At 45.4% G+C, this 14,505-nt stretch overlaps 1 protein-coding gene across 3 annotated transcripts in view; it reads left to right on the forward strand.

Moving 5' to 3' along the window:
- Window positions 1-14,505, forward strand: part of MICALL2 (MICAL like 2) — a 255,853-nt gene that overhangs the window by 10,185 nt on the left and 231,163 nt on the right. For all 3 annotated transcript variants that reach the window (XR_014163038.1, XM_081889144.1, XM_081889145.1), the window contains exons 2-5: window positions 4,523-4,571; window positions 10,929-11,070; window positions 11,935-12,113; window positions 12,707-12,828. Coding sequence is in view for 2 of the 3 variants with exons in the window: in XM_081889144.1 (XP_081745270.1) it covers window positions 4,523-4,571; window positions 10,929-11,070; window positions 11,935-12,113; window positions 12,707-12,828 (492 nt within the window). In the remaining variant the exon portion in view is untranslated. The remainder of the gene's footprint in view (window positions 1-4,522; window positions 4,572-10,928; window positions 11,071-11,934; window positions 12,114-12,706; window positions 12,829-14,505) is intronic.

The raw sequence follows: 14,505 nt of genomic DNA on the forward strand, positions 1-14,505 counted from the left end.
AGCTCCCGTTGCCTGGTCCCTGCTCCTGCCAACCTAGCAGTTCAAAAGCACGTCAAAGTGCAAGTAGATAAATAGGTACTGCTCCGGCAGGAAGGTAAACAGTGTTTCCGTGCGCTGTTCTGGTTCGCCAGAAGCGGCTTAGTCATGCTGGCCACATGACCCAGAAGCTGTACGCCAGCTTCCTCGGCCAATAAAGCGAGATGAGCACCGCAACCCCAGAGTCGGTCACGACTGGACCTAATGGTCAGGGGTCCCTTTACCTTTACCTTTAAGGACCATCTATAAAACATCTTGATTAGATTTCCACTCCAGTTTCATTACTGCACCAGGCAGGTCTGTTTGAACTCCTGTGCCTTTAATAGTTGTGTAGAATTTGGAGGGGGGAATTTTATTCTGTGCTGTTTCTCCCCTTTCCTACAGCGAGACAAGTTGCACTTGCAAAAATGTCCTTTTTTAAGCAGCTGTGAAATGATAGAGGAGACCGCATGCCCTTGTGCTTGGCTTCTACTGAGTGGGGGTTTTTTTGCACGACAGGCAGAAATCAACAGGTCAAGCCTTTCCCAGGATGTTGATATGGTGATGCTGGAAACTTCCCACAGGCATGTGGGGGTCAGTGACTCAGGGTCAGTCTCAGACCCCTTGTCCTTCCTTGCCCTGAGCTGAGATGTGAGCAGGGGCAGGATCCTTCGGGGGAGCGGAGGACAACCAAGCAACTGTTTCCAGCTTCTCTTCAGCTGCGTTGTTTGCATGTACAGGGAAGGATAAACTCACATTCCAGCAAAGGGCACTTCAGAAAACTGGAGAGCAACAGTAGCAATGTCCAAACGTCAAGTAAGATGGACTAGTGAATTCAGTTTGCGCTCTATGTGGGGCTACTTTTGAAGGTGACCTGGAAACTACAACTAATCCAGAATGCGGCAGCTAGACTGGTGGCTGGGAGCAGCCGCCGAGACCATATAACACCGGTTTTGAAAGACATACACTGGCTCCCAGCACATTTCTGAGCACAATTCAAAGTGTTGGTGCTGACCTTTAACCCCTAAACAGCTTCAGTCCAGTAGACCTGAAGGAGTTTCTCCACCCCCATTGTTCTGCCTGGACACTGAGGTCCAGCGCTGAGGGCCTTCTGGCGGTTCCCTCACTGTGAGAAGTGAAGCTACAGGGAACCAGGCAGAGGGCCTTCTCGGTGGTGGCGCCCGCCCTGGGGAACACGCTCCTGCCAGATGTCAAGGAAATAAGCAACTGTCTGACTTTTAGAAGACACCTGAAGGCAGCCCTTTTTAGGGAAGCTTTTAATGTTTAATAGACTATTGTATTTTAATATTCTGTTGAAAGCCACCAAGAGTGGCTGGGGAAACCCAGCCAAATGGGTGGGGTCAGTGGCGTAGCGTGGGTTGTCAGCACACGGGGCAAGGCAAGTAATTTGCACCCCCTAACCCGTGGATTTGCGCCCCCTAACCCTAACCCCCAGATGTTGCGCCCGGTGCGGCCAGCCCCCCCTGCACCCCCCACGCTACACCACTGGGTGGGGTATAAATAAATTAATAATAATAATAATAATAATAATAATAATAATCATACTAGGACTGCTACTTGCTTGCCATTATAGTTTCATTTACTATATTTGTAGGATAGGCTGTGACAGAGCAAATGGCCTGAGGCTAGTCAGTGAACTTTGTGGTTGAGTGAGGTTTTGAAGCAGGATTCAATCCTTTAACCCAGGCTTCCTCAACCTCAGCCCTCCAGATGTTTTTGGCCTAAAACTCCCATGATCCCTAGCTAGCAGGCCCAGCGGTCAGGGATGATGGGAATTGTAGTCTCAAAACACCTGGAGGGCCAGGGTTGAGGGAGCCTGCTCTAACCATTGCACAGCCGGTCAAACTATTGGAAAGGTCTTCCTGATTTTTGATTCTTCCGGTCATTTTAGCCATTTCAGCATAGTCCATCAACTTCATCTGCCATTCTTCTCTGGTCGGGACTTTATCTTCTTTCCATCTCTTCCACCTCTCCTTTTATCACTCTACTGTCCTGCTCCAGTCTCCTTATCTGTGGCTGGACACGCAAGTCAGCAGGGGACTTTCCTTCCGTGCCTAACCTCTGCGTTTGCGTGCCGAACTTCGCACCTGCCAGGTGGGTCTTAAGGTTAATGCCCAGGTGGAAATGAAAGAGAAAGCGAGGGCGCTGCCTCCAAATTGCGGCAGGATTATAAACTTAAAGCTCGGGTGGTGATGATTTCCTTTCAAGTCTTGAGCCGGAGTAGTAAAGAGCAAAGATCAGCGTGGGTTTTTGGCTCCTTTGTGGCATTTGCATTGCCCAACCAGCTATGCCTTCGGAGGAAATGTGTTTTCAATCTGATTTTTGATGACTCATTGGTGCTGAGTCATGCTTCCCTAAAACTGCAGTGGAAAATGCCTGCTAGCTGCCCAGTTCTTCCCAGTACAGTGGTACCTTGGTTCTCAAACCTAATCCGTTCTGGAAGTCTGTTCCAAAACCAAAGCGTTCCAAAACCAAGGCACACTTTCCCAAAGAAAGTAATGCAAAACGGATTAATCCATTCCAGACATTTAAAAACAACCCCTAATTTAACTATCTAACAAGACCACTGATCCATAAAATGAAAGTAATAAACCATATGGTACCTCTAGTTACGAACTTACCGGTAATTCATTCCAGAGGTCCGTTCTTAACCTGAAACTGTTCTCAACTAGAGGCGTGTGTTCACTAATGGGGCCTCTTGCTGTTGCTGTGCTGCCGGCACATGATTTCCGTTCTCATCCTGGGGCAAAGTTCTCAACTCGAGATAACTCTTCCAGGTTAGCGGAGTTTGTAACCTGAGGCGTTTGTAACCTGAGGCGTTTGTAACTCGAGGTACCACTGTACTGCGGTCACACAATCAGTCAATCAATCAATCAGTAGCTGAACTGGGTTCTACACAGTCACAAAAACAAAGCAACAAAGAGGTGCAAAAGCAAAACCCCTAAATAAGTAGCAAAAACAGATAGACCTCAGTTTAATACTCAAAATGGAGCATGTTCGGCTTCTGAAAAAAGTTTGCAAACCAGAACACTTACTTCCGGGTTTGCAGTGTTTGGGTTCCAAGTTATATGAGTACCAAGGCGTTTGAAAACCAAGATACAGTCATACCTCATGTTACGTTTGCTTCAGGTTGAGCGTTTTCAGCTTGCGTCCCACGGCGACCCGGAAGTACCAGAAAGGGTTACTTTTGGGTTTCGCCGCTTTCGCATGCACAGACACTCAAAATGACGTCACGTGCATGTGCAGAAGCGGCTTGCGTTCTTTTCAGGTTGCGAATGGGCCTCCGGAATGGATCCCGTTCTTAACCAGAGGTACCACTGTCTCCCTGTACAGAGTCTCTCACCCACTCGGCGGACAATTGGTTGCTTGTGGCTTGGTCTGCGATCAGAGGCGACTGCAAGCCAGCATTTCCCAGGCTTAAGGGAGTTGTAGTTCAAGATCTCTGGAGATGCATGGAGTTTGGGATGGCTGCTATAGGATTTGGAGATGGTTGCACCGGTTCATGTTCCTCAGCAAGTTTGGAAGGTTCTTTTAATAAACTTCTCTGGACACGGGTGGCGCTGTGGGTTTAACCGCAGAGCCAAGGGCTTGCTGATCAGAAGGCCGGCGGTTCGAATCCCCGCAACGGGGTGAGCTCCCGTTCCTCGGTCCCTGCTCCTGCCAACCTAGCAGTTTGAAAGCATGTCAAAGTGCAAGTAGATAAATAGGTACCACTCTGGCAGGAAGGTAAATGGCATTTCCGTGTACTGCTCTGGTTCACCAGAAGCGGCTTAGTCATGCTGGCCACATGACCCGGAAGCTGTACGCTGGCTCCCTCGGCCAGTAAAGCAAGATGAGTGCCGCAACCCCAGAGTCGGCCACAACTGGACCTAATGGTCAGGGGTCCCTTTACCTTTACCTTTACCTTTACCTGCTTCTTTGGCCACATTAACAGCATACATTTAAAACAGCACCATGCTATTTTAAACAGGCATGGCTTCACCCTGCAAAGAATCCTGGGAGCTGTAGTTTTTTAAGGGTGCTGGGAATTCTTAGGAGGCCCTCGTTCCGTTCCCTCCAGCACATCAAAAGGGAAAAACCAGGACGCCATATTCTGGGATGTTATCCCTTTTTTTCTTTCTTGCAAGGGCACGACAGCCATTTTGGGTGCTGCGATCTCCCATGATTCCACGCTGCAATCTCTCCCTGAAAAAGCGCTTTTCAGGCATGGCACCTCAAAATGCCCAAGATCACAGCCCCGGTGAAAACACTGAGGAAATCGTGCGAGATCACAGCACCCCAAATGGTGAGCGGAGCTGGCGAGCTGAGGGTTCAATCCTGCCGGGTGCTGCTTTGCCTGCAATAATCCCTGCAGGGAACACACTTGAAACTCAGATCCCTGCACCCAGCAGGATCGCATGCTCCACTCTCCAGCTGAATAAAGTTCTCGGTGCCCGGTCTCGCTCGCTTGGCTTAAACCTTCCTTCTCTTTGACCTTCTTTTCCAGAAACTTCGATGCTCTGAGCAAAGAAAACATCTACGAAAACAACCAGTTGGTAAGATTTTCCAGTTCTGCTTCCGGCTGTGACGTCATGTTTGCTGTGCCCTCGTGGTGCCACTCTGCCCCTCCTCTCTGCCCCATGCTTTGGCCCTGGATAGATTAGATCAAAACAAACGGACCATAAATTTAGACAGCTTGCCAAGAAGCTTAACCGTTCTTCCATTCTGCCTGCATCTGGCAGCCTTTGGGTCAATTCAAACACTACTCCATCTGTACCTGTTTAATCGACGTTTGCCACTTTGTACAAAATGCTTGGCAGTGTGCCCTGAATCGAACCAAAGGCTGCCGCTCGTTTGCCCTGCTGCCAGAGAAGAAAACCAGGAATTTGTTTGAGCCGTGGGCTAATATAGAAAGTATCCTTTACTGTTCAGGACAAAGAGCGCCGCCCTTTTCTGTCTGAGCTCTGAAAAACCAGTTCTGCAAGATTTCCAATGTGGTCAACTGCAGGGAGGGAAAAGCTGGACACCAGGGGTGTCTATTGGCCAATGCCCGTGCCGTCACCAACACTCATACACACCCAGATCCTCAAGGCGGTTTTGCAAGTTTGTAATTTGTTTGAGGGGGAGAGGTGAAGGATTGAAGAATAAGCGTATCCACATGGATTTGGGGAAATGTGTCTCTGTGAGGCAAGTGGCGAGGCCGGACTAGGACCTGGGAGACCAGGGTTCAAATCCCCACATGGCCGTGAAGCTTCCTGAGTGACTTTGGGGTTCAGTCACTGCCTTTCAGCCTAATCTACCTCACAGGGATGTTTTGGGATTAAATGAGGTGGAGAACCATGCATGATACTTTGAGCTCCTTGAAGAGAAAGGTGGGGTGGAAGTGCGATAAATAAATAAATAAATACTAAACACACACACGTTTTTCTGAGGACTGTGGAACAGCATAGATAGCCCTCCTTCCTGTTTTATCTTCACAGCAACCCTGTGGGGTAAGTTAGCCATAGACTTGCCCAGTAGGCTTTGAAGACCGAGGTCCTTTGGCTGGGTCGGGACGATATGGGGGGCAACTCCCATCTCTTGCGGGGGAGCAACTAGTGCCAGCACCGTCCGTTAAGAGTTTGGTGTAATCTTCGACACTTCCCTTTCCACTGAGGCGCAGATTGCAGCTATAACAAAGGCGGCATTTTTTCATCTCCGCCAAGCTAAGCAGTTGGCTCCTTACCTCTCTCGCCCTGATCTGGCCACTGTGATCCATGTGATGGTCACCTCCAGACTGGATTATTGTAACTCGCTCTACGTGGGGCTGCCCTTGAGACTGACCCAGAAACTCCAGCGGGTGCAGAATGCTGCGGCAAGACTCCTTACTGGGTCCTCGCCGCGGGATCACATTCACCCGGTGCTATACCAGCTGCACTGGCTCCCGGTGGAGTACAGGATCAGGTTTAAGGTGCTGGTATTAACCTTTAAAGCTCTATACGGCCTAGGACCCTCGTACCTATGGGACCACCTCTCCTGGTATGTCCCACGGAGGACCTTACGGTCTTCAAACAAAAACATCTTCGGAGGTCCCAGGCCACAGGCCACAGAGAAGTTAGGCTGGCCTCAACTAGAGCCAGTGCTTTTTCGGCTGTGGCCCCAATCTGGTGGAACGCTCTGTCACAAGAGACCAGGGCCCTGCGGGACTTGACATCTTTCTGCAGGGCCTGCAAGATGGAGATGTTCCACCACGCCTTTGGCCAGGGCACAGTCTGACCCCCTCCTTTGGTAATTCTTTACAGAACTCTAGCCCAATGGTTGCTATTAATTTGATTTGAACTGATTTTATAATTAATGGATTTTAGAATGCTGTATTACTTTAATGTTGTTAGCCGCTCTGAGCCCGGCTTCGGCTGGGGAGGGTGGGATATAAATAAATTATTATTATTATTATTATTATTATTATTATTATTATTATTATTATTGGCTTCATGACTGAATGGAGAGGGTAGGATTTGAACCTGGGTCACCCCTGTCTCAAACCTTTATTGCCATACAAACAAAATTCTGAAAGGTTCGGTACAACAGAATCACTCAGCAAAATCTGCCTCTAACGATTAAAATACTGTCGTGCAACATTTGTGAATCCTCACTGCGTGTTGCAGAAACCTGGCTACTGTCTGCAAGATCACCCCAGTCTCCAGTCTGACCCTGCTATCCTTGCACCTCGCTGGCTTCTATATTTTATTTTTTTGCAACCTCTCCCTAGACTCTGCCTTCCCATTTGGAAACTGGACCGTGCCCTGCTCATTTGCTTGTGTTTACCGAAAATTGCATTTCTGGAGGGGGGGAGGGAGCTGTTGTCTTGCACAGATGTTTCCCAACAGAGGCACAGCATTCGGACCACCCATCCGGCTCTGTGCTGGCTCCAGAAATCTGAATGTGGGCTGGCTGGCTGGATGAATGAATGAATGAATGCATTCAGAATGGAATGTGCCTTGTGAAGAAGATGGTCTGCAGATTTTGCGGCTTCTCCAAGGAGAGCTTCCTTGGCTTTGGCCCAGAATCTGTTCCACTGCTGCTCAGCATGAACCTCGGAAGCCTCATCCTCAGCCAGAGAACATTTCCATGAGGACTAGTGACTTACGTTACGATTACGATATCTTTATTGTCATTGTCCTTTGCGGAACAATGAAATTGAAAAACTACGTAAAAACTACATAAAACTACATAAAAACTACATAAAACATTCGAAAATCCCTAAAAACTCTAAAACCCCATTTTTAAATACACTATACTACAAAGACCCCTTATGCTGCGTTTAGAACCAGAATTGCATTAATGTAGAAACTGTTTCTCAGGTGGCTAGTCCTGGCCTTTATAACCCTATACCTTCTTCCAGAAGGCAGAAGCTGAAAGAGATCATTTCCGGGGTGCGTACTATCCTGTGCTATCTCTGCCACTTTCTTATGGCACCTGGCAGCAGAGATTTGATCTAAGGTGGGAAGAGCGCACCCAATTATTCTCTCCACAGTCTTTACAACCCTGGACAGCATTGGTTTTTCCCTGGCCATGCAGCTCCCAAACCACACACACAGACCATAAGTTAGTACACTCTCCACAGTACAATGGTAAAATGCCATCAACAGGTCCTTTGAGAGATTGTTTTTCCGGAGGATTCTCAGAAAATATAACCTCTGCTGTGCTCTCTTCACCAGGTCTTTGCTGTTCTCTCCCCAGGTTAGGTCGTCTCTCAACTCCAATCCCAGAAATTGAAACACCGAGACCTGTTCCACGCACTTCCCCTCAATAATAAGTAGCTGAATATTCAATTTACATTTCCTAAAATCCACAATGATCTCTTGACCCTCCGCTGAGTGCTGGGATGATGCCGCAAAGAGGCTACTCTGACATCCCTTTGCCTCTGGGCTTTGTTTTGCCTCCCGATTCCTGAGCCCCGAAACCAGGCTTTAGTTCAGCTGAGTGTTGGGGTGCTTCATTCCCTTGTGGGAGATTTTTCGGGGGCCTCATGCTTGGGCTGGGCTGGGCCAGAGGCGGGAATAGGCAGAAAGGCATCTATACAAACAGACCCCTAGATTCCTCCTGGCAAGGAAAATACATTATCATACTCCACAGCAGGGTGGATTTGATTTAACTCAAATCGATTTAAATCACGATTTAAATCACTAGTCAGTAAGGCTTATTTAAATCACTAGTCAGTAATAATATAATAATTTATTATTTATACCCCGCCCATCTGGCTGGGTTTCCCCTGCCACTCTGGGCGGCTTCCAATCAAGTGTTTAAAACAATACAGCATTAAATATTTAAAAAGTTCCCTAAACAGTAAGGTAAGACTTGATTTAAATCTTTTTTTTTTTACAGAAAGACTCATTCTTGCTGGTATTATCTTAATATTCACAACCAGATGAAGGTTTCATTTTTGAAATAATAAATTTTCAGAGTAGTTTTTACAGTTATATCAAAAATTGCTGATTTGGTTATAATACCTAGACAGATAATTATGAAATTATTATCAGGTAGGTAGCCGTGTTGGTCTGCCGTAGTCGAAACAAAATAAAAAAAATCCTTCCAGTAGCACCTTAGAGACCAGCTAAGTTAGTTCTTGGTATGAGCTTTCGTGTTCATGCACACTTCTTCAGGCTTGTTTGCCTCGATTGACTACCTTCTCCAATTTTGTTCATACAATATTGATTTATTTTATTAGCTGTATCTCCACCATATGTTCTCTATTCAAGAACTGTGAAATAATATAGGTGATATACAGTGGTATCTCAGGTTACATACGCTTTAGGTTACATACGCTTCAGGTTACACACTCCGCTAACCCAGAAATAGTGCTTCAGGTTAAGAACTTTGCTTCAGGGTAAGAACAGAAATCGTGCTCCGCCGGCGCGGCGGCAGCAGGAGGCCCCATTAGCTAAAGTGGTGCTTCAGGGTAAGAACAGTTTCAGGTTAAGAACGGACCTCCGGAACGAATTAAGTACTTAACCCGAGCTACCACTGTATATATGTTGTTAGAACATGATTAGCCACACGCTGCCTCTTATTGCTTAAGTTGGTCTGTGTTTGCAACGCAGGGGATTTTTTTTGTTACATGCAACCTGGACCAGCAGATCTCTTCATTGCCTCCTGCGGTTTTCTTCATCCTGACACCCTCCAGCTGTTGTTGAACTCCAGCCCCCATCAGCCCAAGCCAACATCTGGAGAACATCAAGCTGGGTTGGGCTAGCCTACTTGCAGTATAGCCATTAAGGGACGACTCTCATCCGGCCATACCTGACCCTGCTGAACCACAGCAAGTCGTGGTTGCCGGGGCTGTGGGAGGTCTCTCTTCTCACCCAAAGTTCTTATTTTCTGTCCCCCAAAACATGGTGGTCACCGCATTGCTGTAAGCCCTGTATATTTACATTTTGTTCTTTAAAGCAGTTGGGTAAAAGTAAGCTACTGTATCTGCGACTTGCCATAAAAGCCTTAAAAAGAAAAAGAATGCAATAAGAGATAAACCTAAAAAGATGGTGAAAGATGAATGGGAATGTTTAAATAATTATCTAGGGGACAAGGGTTCAGCAATAAAGGCCTGGTTATGTTTAGAATGATACCGCATAGGGAAATGTTCCCTGATACCAAGATGAGGGATTCTATGGAATGCAGATAGAGAGAATTGATAAGAATAATGATCTGTTGTGACCTTGACGGAAGCGTGTTTTGGCTCATTTTCCTGTTTTTTCTTTTTCTTTTTCTCCCCCCTCCTCCTTTTTCTTTCCTTTTCCTTCTTTCTTTTTTTCTTTCCCATATTAGCTTATGTTTTATGCCATGTAAAGGTAAAGGTAAAGACCATTAGGTCCAGTTGTGGCCAACTCTGGGGTTGGGGCGCTCATCTCGATTTATTGGCCGAGGGAGCCGGCGTACAGCTTCCGGGTCATGTGTCCAGCATGACTAAGCCGCTTCTGGTGAACCAGAGCAGCGCACGGAAACGCCATTTACCTTCCTACTGGAGTGGTACCTATTTATCTACTTGCACTTGACGTGCTTTCGAACTGCTAGGTTGGCAGGAGCAGGGACCGAGCAATGGGAGCCCACCCCATCGCGGGGATTTGAACCGTCAACCGTCTGATCGGCAAGTCCAAGGCTCTGTGGTTTAATCCCTTATGCCATGTACTTTGATTTTTTTTTAGCTTTTTCCATTCTTATTATTAAGGGTTTTTCTTTTGTAATTTTGGTTGTTTATATTTATCTGTATTTGTTTAAAGCAAAATAAAAGTATAAAAAAGAAAGAAAAAGAAAAGACAGATATTGTTCTCTAGGAAAACGAGGAGAGGGGGAGTCTAGAACAGGCCAAGCTCTAATACAAATCAGGAGGGCGGAGGAAACTCAACCAGGAAGCTGATTTTAAGATCTCTCTGCTCAGCTGTGTAAAACTGTAATGGATTCAAGATGGTGGAGCTTCATGGAGAGTCGCCAGTTGAGACCCAGAAGGACCACCTTCCACCAGCATTGGTAGCAGTGGGCAGATGGAAACAATGGTCTTTGACTTAGTGATGTTGTTTTTGCTGTTGTCATTTATTTAAAGCCTTTTAAAAAACCTTGCTCTTTTGTCCCAGAGTTTTCACCTATGATCCTTTTCTTTTGCTTTATTTTTTTCTTTGTTCTTTTTTTCTTTTTTTCTGATATCTTTCATTTCACTCCTTTATTGTAAATAGCATTTTATAGAGGTATAAATAACTGTAAATATGAAAAGAGGCAAAGTATTCTCTAATTTTTTTCCTTGGTTATATGTATTTTCTTTTTCCTTTGTATTTTCTTTTCTTGTAGATATGTATGTTTTCTAATTTGTACTTAATAAAAATTATTAAATTTTAAAAAAAAATCAACCATCAGGTCTCCTTTTCTCCTCTGTTTGCAACTGATAGGCTTTCAAAGTGGCCGAAATGGAACTGGGCATCCCGGCCTTGTTGGACGCTGAGGACATGGTCGCTCTCAAAGTGCCCGACAGACTGAGCATCCTCACCTATGTCTCCCAATATTATAATTATTTCCATGGACGGTCGCCAAGTAAGTAATTTTCCCTCTTCCCTTCCTTTTCTCCTGCAGAGCTTTTGTCTGAAAATAGATCTGCAGCTGGCATGAACGCTTCAAAAAAAAAAAGGTTCTAGCAACTAGATGGAAGCGACAGCTTTCAGTCACTGTGTTAGTCATTGTTGGGTGTTAGGAAACCCCAGTTTCCCCTCACAGAACCAGTTTCCAGAGTGGTTTAACCATTGACCCCTCTTCCCAGTGAACTCTGGGAACTGTAGTTCCGTGAGGGGAAATGGGGTCTCCTAACAACGCCCAGCACCCTCAACAAACTACAGCTCCCAGGGTTCCTTGGGGGAAGCCATGATGGTTTAAAGGGGTACCCATTGTGCTTTAAAAGTATTGGTGGAATGTCTTATTCATTGCGTCTGAGCTACTTATTCCCCTGACAGCCCAGTGAGATCCATTAAGCCAGTCTTCCCCAAACTGGGGTTGATGGGAGTTGCTCTCCAAAACCTTTGGAGGTCTACCTGGTTGACAAAGGAGGTTGTGTTACACTGAAAGACTGCAGCCTCCGCTTATTAGATCAAATTAGTTTTCGGCTGACGTTTTCTCAGTTTGGGGCATTGATCTATAATAATAATAATAATAATAGTAATAATAATAAATTTTATTTATACCCCGCCCTCCCTGGCAAGAGCCAGGCTCAGGGCAGCTAACAACAGTAAAATTACAGAAAAACATAATAAGGGGGGGGGACCAATTTAAAATACAGGTTAAAATGCAATTTAAAATGCAGCCTCATCAAAACCATAAGGGGAGGGAAATATAAGGGTCAGACTAACCACCTTAGGTCAGTCCTGCTTCCTTCTTGAGACTTTTTTTGCCTTCCTTTCCCAACAGTTGGAGGAATGTCTGGCATAAAACGCTCTTCTTCCGCACCCAGCGAGGAGCCGATGGGGAAGAAGGTTGTTTCTGAACCGGCGGCCCCCAGCAAGCCCCCGCGAGTCCTGCTGCCATCCGAACCCAGGACCGTTCCAGCCTCTCGCAATCTGGCAAAGGAGAACTCACCGGTGGCAGCGGTACGGATCCGCCATCTTTTGCCCTAGAAGCCAAACGGAGGGGCAGGGAGCCTGTCGACAACAATTGGATGTGATGTGGGTTGACTGTGGGTTAAACCACAGAGCCTAGGACTTGCCGATCAGAAGGTTGGCGGTTCGAATCCCCGCGACGGGGTGAGCTCCCGTTGCTCAGTTCCTGCTCCTGCCAACCTAGCAGTTCGAAAGCACGTCAAGTGCAAGTAGATAAATAGGTACCGCTCTGGCGGGAAGGTAAACAGCGTTTCCGTGCGCTGCTCTGGTTTGCCAGAAGCGGCTTAGTCATGCTGGCCACATGACCCGGAATCTGTACGCCGGCTCCCTCGGCCAATAAAGCGAGATGAGCACCGCAACCCCAGAGTCAGCCACAAGTGGACCTAACGGTCAGGGGTCCCTTTACCTTTACCTAGCCAAGAATGGAGCTTTCACGTCTAGGGGCAGTGTATCTCTGGAAACCAGTGGCTTGTCCACTTCCTGGAGGCACCCGATTGGCTGCGGTGCAAAACGGGAGGCGGGATTAAATGGACCCTTTGAGTCGGGACTCAGGTTCACTTCTCTCTTGCCTTTTTCTCCCCCAGAGACGTGTCTTAGCAGAGAGAAGCAACATGCGAAGCAGCAATTGCGCCACCTGCGGAAACCACGTCCACCTGGTACAGCGCCTCCTGGTGGAAGGGAAGCTTTATCACAGGAACTGCTTCAGGTACTGTTCAGGTGTGGCACTCGCACCTTCTTTCCACCTTTTCTCTGTTTGGGTTCTTGTTGTTGCTGCTGCTGCTGTGTGGCCCCCCCCCAATAATATTTAGTATTTTTCATACAAAAACATAACAAAAGAGAAAGTAAACAATAATAAAAGGGAAAAAAGGAAAGAAAAAAAGAAAAGAGAGTATGAAACATAAAATACATCAAATCACCACGTAAACTAAAACTTTATTAATTAATTAAAATCCATCTTCACAAACATATTACTTGACTTCCTCTAATCTCTTCCATCTGAATTTCTTAGTAATTATATATAGCATTCTTTCATAAAACCATATCACAGTCATAATCATATTTCCAAACTTTTCTTATCGCACATCTTCTTATTTATTTATTTAATCCTAATTTAGTCCTAGGCCTAATTAATTCTTTCATGTGGTTACATATCTTTAATATTACAATATTTATTCAAATAGTCTTTAAATTTCTTCCAGTCTTCTGGGTGTTCCTCTTCTTTCTGGTCGCGTGCTGCTGCTATGTTTGGATTGTTTTTTTAAACAAAATTTTATTAGTTTTCCAATTTTTTAAAAAATATTCTCAATCAAATATAATTAACAAAAGGAAAAACAGATACTAGATTTCCTTGCACCCCTAGACCTCCCTCCGCCATTCCATGGCTTCCCCATATAACATTTCCTGATGCATATTTTATGCCTTCCATTTATTCCATTTAATAATTTATATCTTAAGTCTCTGTTAACTCACAAGTGTTATTTAAGTCCTGTTTAAGAGCTTAACTGTTTACAGTGGTCTTCCAAATACAATATAAATTTCTTCCAGTCTTTATTGTAATCTTGGTCTTCCTGAATTCTGATTTTTCCAGTCATTTTCGCCATCTCAACATAGTCCATCAGTTTAACTTGCCATTAGAAGACATCTGAAGGCAGCCCTGTTTAGGGAAGCTTTTAATGTTTGATGCATTACTGTATTTTAATATTTTGTTGAATGCCGCCCAGAGTCTCTGGGGAAGCCCAGCCAGATGGGCGGGGTATAAACAAATTATTATTATTATTATTATTATTATTATTATTATTATTATTATTATTCCCCTCTGGTTGGAACCTTTTCGTCTTTCCATCTCTGGGCTATGAGCATTCTGGTAGCTGTCATTGCATACGTAAACCGTCTTTTCAGCTCCTTCTGTATTTCTGCATCTATACAGTGGTGCCCTGCAAGACGAATGCCTCGCAAAACAGAAAACCCGCAAGACGAAAGGGTTTTCCGTTTTGGAGGCGCTTCGCAAAACGAATTTCTTTATGGGCTTGCTTCGCAAGACGAAAATGTCTTGCGAGTTCCTGCGGGTTTTTTCCCCTTTCCCCCCCTTTTCCTAAGCCGCTAAGCCGCTTATCAGCTGATCCACTCATTGTATTATTAGACTCATTGTATTATTATTTCTACAATTTTTTTCACACACAGTTCCAAATTATTGTATTTCTTTCTTTGTTCTCACCAGATATTAAAAAACATATTCGTTTTTTTTTATAAAAAAAATTATTAGGAATTTCAACATAACAGTTTATCAAAAATACATCATCCTCATTACCCCGCCATTTCCCCCCTCCCCCCAAAAAGAAAAAGAAAAAAACCCTCCCACCCCCACAGACTTCCCTCAGCTCCT

Source organism: Podarcis melisellensis (genome assembly GCF_964234715.1).
Source record: "Podarcis melisellensis genome assembly, chromosome: 14".
Taxonomy (NCBI): domain Eukaryota; kingdom Metazoa; phylum Chordata; class Lepidosauria; order Squamata; family Lacertidae; genus Podarcis; species Podarcis melisellensis.